Source organism: Triturus cristatus, chromosome 4_1, assembly GCF_964204655.1.
Source record: "Triturus cristatus chromosome 4_1, aTriCri1.1, whole genome shotgun sequence".
Taxonomy (NCBI): domain Eukaryota; kingdom Metazoa; phylum Chordata; class Amphibia; order Caudata; family Salamandridae; genus Triturus; species Triturus cristatus.
Window position 1 is genome coordinate 69422794 of NC_140585.1, and position 13526 is coordinate 69436319.

Consider the following 13526-nt stretch of genomic DNA (forward strand, 5'->3'; position numbering starts at 1 on the left):
CCTGTCCGCACGTACATAGGGACTACCCACACTGCGCACAGGAGGACACTTTGGCGGCCACCCCTGAGGTTAGTGCACGGCTGGACACTCAGGCCAGTATGCTACAGTGTGTTCGTCCAGCTGAGGGCCTGATCTGTCCCGGAGGCATTGGACCTGAGTGGGGTGTGGTAGCCTCGTCCTGTACGTGCCCTCCTGCGACCCAGGGACAACTCCAGCAACTATTGTCTGCTTTGGCTGCTTCTGCCTTCCTGGACCTTGAGTGCAGTGCATATCCTGGGGCAGCACTGGGAAGCCTGTTTCTCCACGCTGCGGACTGTGTTGATGCTCAGAGACTTCCACCCCACCTGTGTGCGTCGCTTCTCGGACGTTTTTGGACAATCCTCTACCTTGGAACGTCGGATATGGTGCTGGGTCGAGGGGTGGGCATGGGCAGAATTCCAAAGAGTGGTCAGGGATAAGGCTGATCCTTCAGGGGTGGTCATCTAGTGGACGGGCGGGCTCAGAGGTTGCGTGCTCTCCTGGCATAGCTAACAGCATAATAGGTGCATAGTGCTCCCCATCTTTCTTTGAGAAGATCGCTTTTGTGCTGTTTATTGTTCACTTTGGGGGAAACTTACCGTGCGGGAGGGAGAAGCCGGGGGTATGTTTTGAAGGCCCTCCTCCAGTTTATTAATACTTTCTCCACCCCCCCGTCCGGTGGGGTTCTTTTCCTACTTCTTTTTCCCTCTTCTCCTATATTTCGGGTCTGGTTCCAGGGCGACAGGCACACTGCTGGGGGGGGGGGGCGTACTCATCTGCAGAGGTGCAGGGTGGGGGGTTGGGGGAGGGGATTCTTTCGTCTTTTATCTCTCTTTTTTCCATGGCCTCCTTTTTCTTCTCTGATTCTTTTTGTTTTTCTTTTTCTGGGATCAGTGTGATACACCTCCTTTGCTATGACTCGTTGCCGCTCCATGTGTACCACAATTTCCGGGGTGTTCTCCGGGAGTGCTGGCTAGGGACTGCAGGCGCAACTGCTTATGATACTCTTCCTCATCCTGATGTTCTTGTGTTTGCGCCATTGACCTTATAGATTGCTGTAAATCGTTAACGTCTATTACTCTGCATACCTGTAATTGCTGTTTGAAAATTGTCTGGCACCTGATCCTTCTGCCTGTTTCATTATAAAACGAAAACCTTTTTCTCCTGGTGCCCTACCTACGCTGTTCACAGTATTAGCATCACGATTCTGCTCCCCGATGTGCTGCCTGTGTTTATACTTGCCTGTTTTTGCTCTGATTGCTTAGCGGCCGGCCCCGGGGGGTTGTAGGCCCATACTTGTTCTCTGTTGAACTGTCAATAAAGGTTTTCAAAAAAAAAAAAAAAAAAAGAAAATGGTATCTTTAATACTGCAGCTTCTTCGGTGTTGTCCGCTTTCCTATCTCTCAAGCAAAGTCAACGCCTAGCCAACACCGCCCCACCTACTGCCAAGGTGGTATATTTAAAGCCATCCTATGAGACGTCAGAGAAGAATCTAGACTGCTGTTCCATCCTTTCCAAGAGCTCTGAACAATCAACCTTCCTGCATCAATTCCACCAGAGTCTCAAAATCGTTGACCATAGCCAGGGGTGCAGTTTAGTCAGTCATGCTGGGGAGGAGACACAGGGGGGTGAATTAGAGATTTCTCAATAGGAAATGTGGTGCACTCCACTGAAAGGATAACAATGGGTTGGGCAAGGACTATGCTGTCCAGTTCCTTCGCCCTGCAACGGTGAGCAGTGAGGCCAAGGAGAGCAACTGATGAACTGAGAGCAGCTAATGTATATGAATGTGAAAGCTTGACTTGATTTAGATGCCTTACTAACTAGCAAACACTGAGCAGGCTGGATGGATTGGAACTCATTATGTTCATGCTACCCCAGGCACAGGGGTCGTATCCTCATCTGTGGGCGTTGAAGCGGGAAATTATGCTGAGATACACTATTTATAAGGGTATGACTTACAGGGAAATAATAATATGAAGGGCGGCTGAAACGCACCTGAGGTATGAAGAAGATAGGATGGATTGAATACAAGTCATTTTCTTGGGGTTACTGTCTTTCCGTCTTTCTCACCAGTTCAGTGTTCTCGCAGCTTGGACTGTAACGTATTGTCTGTTCTTATTTTTTGGCAGCATCTGCAGTCTTTGTTGGTCATTAGTAGGCGGGGCCAGTGGCAGCTGAGACAAACAAAAAATGGTTGGGGGTTGAGGGGCACGGGAAGGGGATCGGATGGGTGTTAATAATAATAAAAAAAATAAGACTTACCTTAAGCTGCCGGGCGCCTTGCGCCTCAGCATTCCTCTGCTTCCTGGTCCCAGCAGACACTGCGACAGCATCAGACACTCTCTAATCAATCCCCTAACTGCTGTCATGCTATAAGACCAGCACGGGGAGTGGCCTGTGCGGGCTGGACTAATGCTTGCTCAGGCACAGGGAGTCTGTGCTGTTTCTCCAACCCGGCTGTGCAATACAGCCAGGCTGGAGAACCCTAACTGTGCATGTGTGTTTGGCCGGACAAAGATGGCCGGCCAAACAGACATGCGCACTTAGAAGTGCACAGCCATTTCATTCCTCCTCCCTCCTATGGCCCGGCCTCTCCCTACACACACTGGCTCAGCCAGCAGCTGAAAAATAAAACAATAATAAAATATCAATTTGTTTTCAGCTGCTGCCTCTGAGCCAGTGGGGTGACACCACAAAGCCCACAGAACAAGAAGGCCGGTGTCCTTATCCCAGCTGAGATGACTTGTTCACAATCAGTGTGTACCTGTGTGGTGAACCAGGAAAGCAGATGCAGTGTCAGTCCCCTTCAAAGAGGCTGCTTGGGAATTGCAAAGTTCGGTGCCCCCCTCCTGGCTTTGCAGTAAGTACTCAAGTCTTTTTGCAGCCCTTTCCTTCAATGTAGGATTGATGTTGGCACTCTGGTTCTTCTTTCAGGGACATCACATGTTGCAGGCAAGGATCTACTAGTGACTTGACCCTTCTTGGTACTCAGCTTTGCCACAGAAGGATAAAAATGAGTTCCAAAGCCCCCTCCCATTCCGAGACACACATTTCTGTCCGCGTGGCAGTCACTGGACTCAACCTCGCAAAGCGGGGCATGTCCTTCCCTCGTGCAGTGGAAATCTTCAACTTGTTCTGCATAGACTCCTCCACTGCCGCTTTCCTTCTAAGTATCTTCTTCCTTGGCGAGAGTACTTCCAGTGTCCTCCTGAGCAGTCTTCCACTCTTTCCTGTGAAGCAGGGTCCAGGCATCTTCTCCTGGCAGTCTTGGTTGAAGTCCCCAGGTTTCTGTTCTAGAACCTAGCAAGGGATGTTGACGGTAGTTACCCTAACTCTGCAGCACAGAGGTTCTCTGTTGCCACTGGGTGTTGAGACCCCAGAATCTGCTGGGTACCTCTTGGCACACTGGCTGGAAGTGTCTGTCATATCTTTTTTACCACCATAGTTGTGTATTCCACCAGTCAGCTGTGAGACAGGTTCTTAGAAGTAGCCGCCCTTTGTTTATTTGGCACAGTCTGGTCTATCCAGAGTCATTGTTGCAAGGTGCTAGTTGGAAGATGGGGCAGAGCTAGGAGTCTCCTGTCTTGACAAACCCAAAACAAGGGCACAGAAGATAGGGAGGCAGTCTCACTTAACCATGTGTTAATTGTTTGCCATATCCCTTCCAGTGAATCTTGAGCCAGTAAAGGGGCAACTCCTTAAGAACAAAAGGGACCAAGGTCTGACCGACCACAAAGGATCCCCTGAATGTCCCTGAGGAGCCCTGTAATTCACATCTGCTGTTTTGGGCAAACTCCTACCTCCATCTTTGGCACCACAAGGATGTAGGAAACACAATGCTCCACCCACATCCTTTAACATTCGGGTCTTCAACGGAGACAGGGAGCACACACTAGATGCTCACGGTAAATGAACCCATTGGCAGTAACACCCCTCAGGCACCAATGGACAAGTACACCACAATGTGTGTGATTAATGTTTCTGAGGCACGAGAGGGCCAGCTTCAGTGCTAGCTCCCCTTTCACAGAATAGGTAAAGCTAGACAATAGCAGTGCACACTTGCCTCCCTCGAACAACAGCCAAACCACGTGCATAAGTTGTTCAAGCGTCCCATCTTCACAGCAGCTGCAAACTTCACTCACTAACATATTAGAAATACGAAGCCACCGGGACTGCAAGCATCAACCACAGAATAGATATAACACCCAATCAGCAGTGCAAGCATCTCATGCTCACAGACCAGGACAGTACAGCAGATGCAGAGCAAACATCCCTCACTCACAGAGCCGGTGCAACACACCCTCAGCAGCGCAAGCAACACTCACAGAACATGGGTGACTGGCCGTAAGCAGTGCAGACTTCCATTTATCACATAACTACTGTACAGCAACAGCAATGCAAGCTTCCCTCCCTCACAGAACAAGTACAGCTGGGCATCCTCAGCGCAGGCTTCCATCCTTCACATAACAGATACAACGTGGGCAGTAGCACTGCAAGCTTCCCTCACTCACAGAACACGTACAGCTGGGCATCCTCAGCGCCGGCTTCCATCCTTCACATAACAGATACAACATGGGCAGTAGCACTGCAAGCTTCCCTCCCTCACAGAACACGTACAGCTGGGCATCCTCAGCGCAGACTTCCCTTCTTCACATAACAGGTACAACGTGGGCAGTAGCACTGCAAGCTTCCCTCCCTCACAGAACACGTACAGCTGGGCATCCTCAGCGCAGACTTCCCTTCTTCACATAACAGGTATGTTAGCAGTCGCGTTGCAAGCTTCCCTCCCTCACTTAACACGTACAGATGGGCATCCTCAGCGCAGGCTTCCATCCTTCACATAAAAGGTACAACGTGGGCAGTAGCACTTCAAGCTTCCCTCCCTCACAGAACAAGCACAGCTGGGCATCCTCAGTGCAGACATACATTCTTCACATAACAGGTACAACATGGGCATTAGCATTGCAAGCTTCCCTTCCTTATGGAATAGGGGATGCTTGGTAACAGCAGTAAACCTCCCTTCCTGACCGAATAGCTATAGCACTATAGTAGCAGTTCAAGCTTCCTACTGTCACAGTTAGAGCTCGGAAAACATCAGTGAAGCAATATGCTGAAGCAGTGCTCAACTTAGACAGAAAAGACACTCATGAACCATCCAGGGTGGCACAATTAGTGCTGCAGCCTTGGAGGGAAAACTTTAACTACAGGCCCTGGGTATCCTGGTACCATATTTTAGGGACTTGTAAGTAAGTAAAGTTACGCCAATTGGGTATAGCCAATTTAACTTTACACTTTTAAGTGTCAAGGCACTGGCAGTGAGGGCTGGTTAGCAGTCCTCAGTGTGCTCTCTGAGTCCAAAAACCAGCAGCATCAGTTCAAAACTTTGGGGGTGATCATGCAAAAAGAGGCATTATCTAACAATTCTTTGCTATCCATGCCCAATCCGGAGGGTGACTTGGGCCACGTCCATCCTGATCTTCTTCAGAACTTGGACAGGAGAGGTATTGACAGGAAGGCATACAGGAGTCCTGAGTTCCACCCAGGTGGAAACAGTCTCGAAGTGAAAGACACCCTGGAAACTCCAGAGTGCATAATTGTTGATAGTGTGCGTTCTCAGCGGTGGAAAAATATCAGGCCAAGACTATCCCCATTCACAGAAGAGAGCTTGCATCACCTTTGGGTGCATCAGCCACTGGTGATACGCTAGACGTCGACTTCGGAGTTGGTCCGCCCTGGCATTTAAAGATCCTGAGAAGTGTTCACCACCAGGAAGATTCCTTGATGTTCCAGTCATTTTCTGAGGCAATGTGTCTCCTGGCACAGGGTCTGCAACTTCACCCTCATGCTGCTTGTTGCAGTAGAGAATGATGGTGGTGTTGTCTGTAAGCTTCGGTACCAAGCTCCACTTGATGATTCAAAGTCAAGCAGATGGCCCTCATATCCAGAAGGTTGATACAGAGCCGGGATTTTGCCAGAGGCCTCTTATCTTCACCTCTCACAGACGGTCGCCCCAACTCAGGAGTGATGCATTGGTCGCCATTGTTAGCTCTGAGTGAGATAGGGAGAGGGGTCCGTGCTGACCCAATCATGTTCATACAACCACCACTGAAACTCTTTTGTAGTCTCCAGGAAGCCATCAGTCCAAGCAGCCTCAAAGTCAACCTTGCTGAGATCCAGGACAGAGGCTGAAAGAGCTGGACCATAGACTGAATGTCCCAGACACTCTTTTCCTGGGGAAGGCAAGGGAACAGGATAGTGTCCAAAATGTCTCTGATAAAAAGGAGTATCTGAGAAGGAGACTGGAGGGAACTGTGACTTCAGCACATTGATGGTGAACTCCGAGTATGTCAGGAGCTTCGCCGTAGTCTGGAAGTGGGTGACGACTGCCTGGGGCTTGCCCACCTTCAGCAGCCAGCTATCCAGGTAGAGGAATATTGGGACTCCTGACCTCTGAAGATGTGCTGCAACCACTGCTATCACTTTTGTGAACACCTGAGGTGCACTGGTGAGACCACCGGAGAGCACAGTGACCAACCACCTGCAGCAACTAACAACCTGCCCAAACACAACATGCAGTTAGTGACGGTGGGACCGCAGGACGGTAATATGGAATTATGTATCCTGCAGGTCTAAACCCATCATCCAGGCTCCACAGCTGAGTGCAGACATGACCTAGGCCAGAGTGAGCATCGTGAGGAGGAAGGTGTTGGGAGGGTGCAGTTCTAAAGCAGGCCATAGGCTCTGCCCTTCTTTAGCACCAGGAGTGACACTCAGTTGGAGTGGGAGTAACAACCACAACCCACTTCCAATAGCACCACCCTCTCAATAGCGTCTTTGGCAAAAGGTCTTGCACTTCCAGCTGTAAGAGGGCCAAATGGTCCTCTGTCCATCATTCCGGAGATGATGGAAAGTGAGGTGGGGCCGTCAAGAAGGGTAGGGCATACCCCTTCTGGACGATCTGCAGTACCTACCTGTCCAAAGTTATGGCTTGCCAACCTTGTAATAATCTTTGAATCCTGCTTGCACCTGGGTGGCTGTGCTACGCTAAGACTACGCTAAAGATATGTGGCATTTGGGGCCCTAGGAGGAGGGTGGAGGACAGGAGACCGCAGAATCGGTGGGTGTCACGTCGTCGGCCACAGAAAGACTTGGAACCCTGTGTGGCTGAAGTGGCAGTCCGTATAGAATACCCCTTCCAGAACTGCAGAAAGATCAAAAGGGCTGATGTGGTTGGTGTAGCAGGGCAGCTAAGCCCAAGGAGCATGTTGTCGCCCTGCTGTTTTTGAAACGCTCCAGAGTGGAGTCTGGTTTTTCCCCAAAAAGGCAAGTCTCATCGAAAGGCCAGTCCATTAGGGATGATTTGACATCGTTGGGAAACCCGTTGATCTCACCCAGGCCTGTTGACAGATAGTGATGCTTGTGCCAGTGGCAAACCTATGGAAACTGAGGTATCCAGGCCACAGCACGTGCTGTACTTGACAGTGTAACAGCCATCATGTAGGGTTTGTGTCAGTCCAGGACAAAGGTCCTCAGGAATACTGGGAAGGACTTGAGGTACTGAGTCCCAGAGAACGAAGGAATAATGTCCCAAAAGACAAATGGCACTCACCGATAGGAGAGCCAAAAAATACCCTCTTCCTAAAGGTCTCCACTCTCTTACACTCCATATCCAGGGGAGTAGTTGAGAAAGCATTAGGGTTTGTCCTGCTGGTGGAAGCTTGCACCACTAAGCTCTCGGGCAAAGGGTGTTGAGTCGAAAAAGCAGGTCGCCAGGGGCATGACGATGGCGCAGCACAATCTGGAGGTTCACTGGGGGTACCAGAGCAAGGTTTGTCCCAGGCACCCTCAGCCATCCTCTGCATAACCAATGTGACGGAGGTACTTCTCTCCTTGGCAGGGCCTGGAGGTGAGACTGGGCCGTAGTCAGGAGAGGTTTCAAGGCCACTTGCATTTTGGAGGTCCTCATACCAATGCTCCTCATCATAGGATTGTCCATACTCGTCTCTCTCTTCATGATCATTTATTATCAGTCCGTTCTAAATATAGAATATAGTGTATTAAGCCTGTCCCGCAGGATCAGAATGTTAAGTGGATCAGGCGCAACGGGCAAAGGCTGTGGCTCAATGTGCATTGAGTGGAATCTCGGTTGAGGTTGGGTCGATGCCGAATCACAGTCAGAGAGCCCCATGGGTTGTGCCTCATCCTTTGGTGTCGATGGAGTCAGTGTTGATGTTCTGGGGACTGGCAAGAAACCTGGCGCTGGAGGAGGATTTAACAAAGGTGCGGAAGAGGCCTGACAATAGGTTCAGAGGCTTAACCTGGCACCAAGGGTGAACACAGGAGCATCCCAGTTGGAGGGCCTCTTATCTCTGTTGGGCCCATAGGCGTGCCAGAGAGAGTCATAAGGATCCAAAGAGTCACAGCATGGCCTCACGGAACTCTTTGCTCTGCCTCAGTTTCGCAGATAGCCCCCGAAACTTGAGTTGTGCCGGAACAAGTTGCAGGATTGGTTCCGAGGTTGATCGACTTCAGGAGCGAGATCGAGAGGCATGATGATGCCCTTGCGCCTTTTTAGGTGTACGAGAGTGGCGGGAAGGGGCCTAAGTGGATGGCTGGCAGCGTCAGGCAGCAACTATGTGAACTGTGTTTATAGGAATCTGTACCATGCCAGGGTCTGCAGACGTGTTACTAAAATGTAACAGCTGAACAGCAGCGATTGTATGAACAATGACTCCGTGACCCACAAAGAACCAAACTGTTGGCTGCCACCAAGTAGAAAACCAGTGTGTACCACGAGTGGTCAGTACTACACCAGTTTGGTTACCCTCTAGCACTGCATCTCCTCAACACACAAGTGCCTCCCACTCCTACTGCAGGAAAGCACCTTTGTTGCAATCAGAGCCCACTGGTAGTTGCAGTATTGGTATGTTCCAGGAATGAATACAAGGGTTTTTTTTTTAGGTTTAATTACATTGTTTCATCTGCAACCTTTCCCCAGTTCAGAATACTCAGTTCAACACAATAATATGAGTTAAGAGTAACTTTACCCACAGTGCTTTAGGAGCTATAATAGTTATCAGTATGACCTGGCCAGATGTGTGTAGTATGTGCCTGGCCTTCTCAAGAAGGGAGCACAGTAAATTATCCTTGTCTGGGGGATTCTATGGGTAATGAACTGGGCCATTGATGTGTCATGAACTGTGCATCCCCCATTACAGGCGACAACGCTGGACTCAGCCTTTATCCGGAAGGATCCCTTCGGAGTGGTTCTAATCATTGGCGCCTGGAATTATCCATTACAGCTACTGCTGAACCCATTGGTGGGGGCGATTGGTGCAGGTGAGTTCAGTAGTGGGCGGGGCACTATGCAGCCAATGCACTCACACCATGCCGGGACTTCTTTCCCTGAGACAGTATGGAGGGGGACCATGCCTCAGGTTTGGGGATGTTTGAGTGGTGGTGATACTGCACTGCTGCAGGCCTCTCTAAGCTGCGAGGAAACTGGGAGGAGCTTTGTGCCTTCTTGTTTGTCATGAAGTGAGACTGAGCCAATCGCAGGTGATTGTTCTGAGCCCTGGGTGAGTGGGAGCGCCTGCCATTGGATGAACGCAGCAGCGCAATCCTGTCTGATTGTGAGAGGAGAGTGTGGGCTGTAAAACTTCAGCCTGATCCAGATTGAGGGAAAAGCGTGAAGGGAAACTACCTGCACAGAAACACTGCGGTACACGCCAAGCGGGAAGATCTCCCTGGGGCAGGTCCATCATGGATGGGTCTTTCCAGGAGTACAGACACGACCATCGGGAGTTCAAGGACTGGACAGGACAGCAGAAGGGTAGTATTGGGACAGTCATGGGTAGATTCTCAAGGGTCGCCCTGATCTCCAGAACTCCTTCAACACGCAGGAGCTGGCGGAAGCTGGACCAGGTGGCTTTTAAGTGGCAGAAAGTGAGCAACAAGCTTCTCTCCTATGGCTTCCTACCCCGATGGGTGAAATAGGACACAGATGGAGCACACTTCGTAGTCCATGGGATGAGACCTGCCCCTGACTTTGCTCTAAGTGATGTAGTCGCCCTGGTTTTCTCAGCCAGAGACTCTCAGCACAACTGCTGAAGGCGAGACGACATGTCCTGGGTTACTGCTAGGGATGGAAGAGGGTGCCCAAGATCAAAAGGAGGAACAGAGACAAAAGAAAATGTATTATTGTCTAGAAATCACAGAGGACAGCACGGTCCAGGATAAGTGAGGCCTGAGATATGTGAGTGAGATATGTGTCTTAGGGACCTTATGAATGACCCACCATAAGGAATGTAACTCAGTGGTAATGTAGTTAGTATGTCCAGCTCATTGCCAGTAGCCAGTGAGATGGCCGGCATGACCCCTCAGATTAGGGTGCTCTTTCCTTACTAAACGAACACCGGGCTTGGTCCCCAGCCAGCCGACTGTGAATCTTAAGCCGGGGACAGCATACTCTTACCTTTGTTTCCTGGCCCCGAAAGACTCATTGGCGGTATGAATTGGGGCATGTCTTGGGATGTTTATAGCTACAGTATGGGAACGAGGGCAGAAACGTCCCATCTGTTAACACATATTTCTATGCATGCTGCAAACTAGGACCTATGCACACCCATGTCCAGGTCTTTGCCAACTGGAATACCGCCTATGAGAAACCAATATGGAAAACCAGACTACAACTGAGACCAGCCACTCTTCCATTCTACCACAGCTAGCGCTCTGCACCATCCCACAGAAGCACAATCCTAGAGCACTGCCACAGATGACACCCTGCCCCATACTACTGAAGCACAACCCTAGAGCACTGCCACAGATGGCACCCTGCACCATACTACTGAAGCACAGTCCTAGAGCACTGCCACAGATAGCTCCCTGTACTATCCCACAGAGGCACAATACTGGACCGCCACCACAGCCAGCGCTCTGCAGCATCCCACAGACGCACAATCCTAGACCACTGCCAGAGTCAATCCTCAGCTCCATCCCACAAGGTCACAAACCTAGACCTATGTGAAAGTCAATCCTCAGCTCCACCCCACAAGGTCACAATCCAAGACCACTGCCAAGCTAACACTTTGCACCATCCACATGGAGACACAACCCTACACCATTGCACAAAGCCAGTGCTCAGCTCCATCCCAGAGGCGCACAATCCTAGACCACTGCCACAGCTCAGCATTCCTGCACCATCCCAAAGTCATGCTTCTAGCCCAGTGCCACAGCTAGTGCTCTGCCCCATCCCACAGAGGCACGCCCTAGAATACCACCACAGCTGGTGCTCTGCACAGACCTGAGGCATGTTCCTAGACCACCTCAGCAGCTAGAGCTATTACACAGAGATAGGGTCCTAGACCGCCACCAACGCTAGCACTCTGCACTGTCTGACCGAGGCTATTCCTAGCCCACTTCCACATCTCAACACTTCTCACCATGCCACAGAGGCACGCTCCTACAGAACCCCGACAGCTGGTGCTCTGCACCATTCTGAAGATGCACACTTCTGTCAGCAGCAGATCTGCTGAAATATCCAATGGACGTAATAAAGTCGAAATGCAAAACAATACAACTCCCAAACCAAATTAGAAAAACAGTAACATTTAATAAACAAAAATCACAAAAAGTCAATGATGGGAAGTGTTGATATGAATGTTTAAATTTTTAGGTAGGAATCGCACCAAGAAGAATAATGTGCCAATGATAGTCAATGGTTGCAGTAGGCCAGAACATAGGTACAATTTGAAGCTGACAACGATGGAGAGCAGGTCGGATACACCAACCTGATTTGTTGTGTCTCTGTAGCTTTGAAAGGATGTCAGCCTTATGACCATTGAAGTCCACATCTTTGTCCTGGGTACAAGGCGAGCAGGTCCAGTCCTTCACAGCCCTTCACAGGTTGCAGATAGTTGCCTTCCTCTTCTCCTCTTCCTGAGGTCCAGGAGTGTTCTGAAGTGGGTGCCTAGTAGTGCCACATTTATGCCCACCACAAGCTAATACGTGGGAATGACTCCTGGTCACAGCCTAACCAATGGAATACAAGTTCCTGGAGACAACTCTGCCCAATTTGAGCATTTGCAAGATGGTGAACATCTTTGGCCACAGTAAACTTGGCCTCTGAGGGCTGAGGTCTGTATGAGGACCGTGCTATGGCAATTCACATTTCCTCCTACATCTACCACTAAAATCCAGTTTCTGGCAGTCACCATACCTACAATTAACCCAGAGACATGAGTCCAGTAGACAAAATGTAGGAGTTTCCAGCAAACAGACAGTAGATACACAGGTATTGTTTTGGCATCCTATTTACCTTCCTTCCGAACATCCCCCAAAGTGTTATATTTGAACCTAACAGACCAAGCAGAACTTGACACTAATTTAAAAAGGGATATTCACAGCCCTACCCAGCATATTCTGTCCGGTACAGAGAAGTTAGCTTTGCAAATTCAGGTCAGCCTATTGTTTGCTTCTGGGAAGCCCTTTGCATCTTTGCCAACTGGCTTCCCCTCTCTGTTCTTGACGGCAACCTGTCTATCAGAACAAAAGTGCAGCCCCTATCATGTGTGTCCAACATTTACCCTTCAAAGGCGCTTCCCCTTTGAAGCCGCCTTTTGGGCCCACACCCTGTTTGGCTTTCCTTTCCGCAGGAGAGAGCACCTCTTCCCACGGCAGTCCCTTGTTGTCCCTTCCTGGAGGTCATTCACACAGGGTGTCCGGAGACTGTCTTGGAAAGCAGTCTTAGTGTGCAACCATAAATGGGCACTGGAAAAACTTAAGCAACAAAGTGGCAACTTACTAAAGTTGCACTTTCCCCACTAGTGACATTAAATTCAATGTATTCACAAAAATGGGTTTAATGCACCTATTCTTCTGATACCATGAAGTACCAAACTCAGTAGTCTCATTCAGAAGGTAGCAGGGCTGAAGTGTCAGCCTGTAACTCTGTGCCTGCCAATGGGGCTACTAGCCTTTTAACAATAAAAACAACAATGTGAGGTTCTCACAGTTAGGACCTTTAAACATGAAACTACGGTTCCCTCTCTTTATTTTATGCACCCTGCCTTTAGGGGTCAGTAGGCCTGCTGTAGGTGTGGCTTACAAACATGAAAAAGGACAGCTTGGTCTTTGCCATGGCTTGAAATGGCAAAGTCAAGTTTGCAGTTTAAAACTGCTCTGCCAGCCAGCAATGGCAGGGTAGGAGTCATGTCTTTGCTTTGTCATACTTGGGTTGGCACAAGTAGTGCTGCAGTCAACAACACTTTAACTTACAGGCCCTAGTTACTCCGGGTACACTATACTAGGGACGTACAAGTAAGTTAAGCTATGCCAATTGGGGGTAAGCCAGCTAATAATGTAATTTTAAGGGTCTGGGCACATACACAGAGTCCTAATTAGCAGCACTTACAGCATTTCAGAACCATTACTCTGGTGCCTAGTTGGCAAAATGGTGGCAAAATATGGGGGTGAACATGCAAAAAGCCAGTTTCCTCACATCTTTA

General features: G+C 49.6%; 1 protein-coding gene across 2 annotated transcripts in view; it reads left to right on the forward strand.

Annotated features, from left to right (window-relative positions):
* The window catches only part of LOC146839547 (aldehyde dehydrogenase family 3 member B1-like), a 200428-nt gene that overhangs the window by 160500 nt on the left and 26402 nt on the right, over nucleotides 1-13526 (forward strand). For both annotated transcript variants that reach the window (XM_085651608.1, XM_085651609.1), the window contains one exon: nucleotides 9240-9360. In XM_085651608.1, the coding sequence (XP_085507734.1) occupies nucleotides 9240-9360 (121 nt within the window). The remainder of the gene's footprint in view (nucleotides 1-9239; nucleotides 9361-13526) is intronic.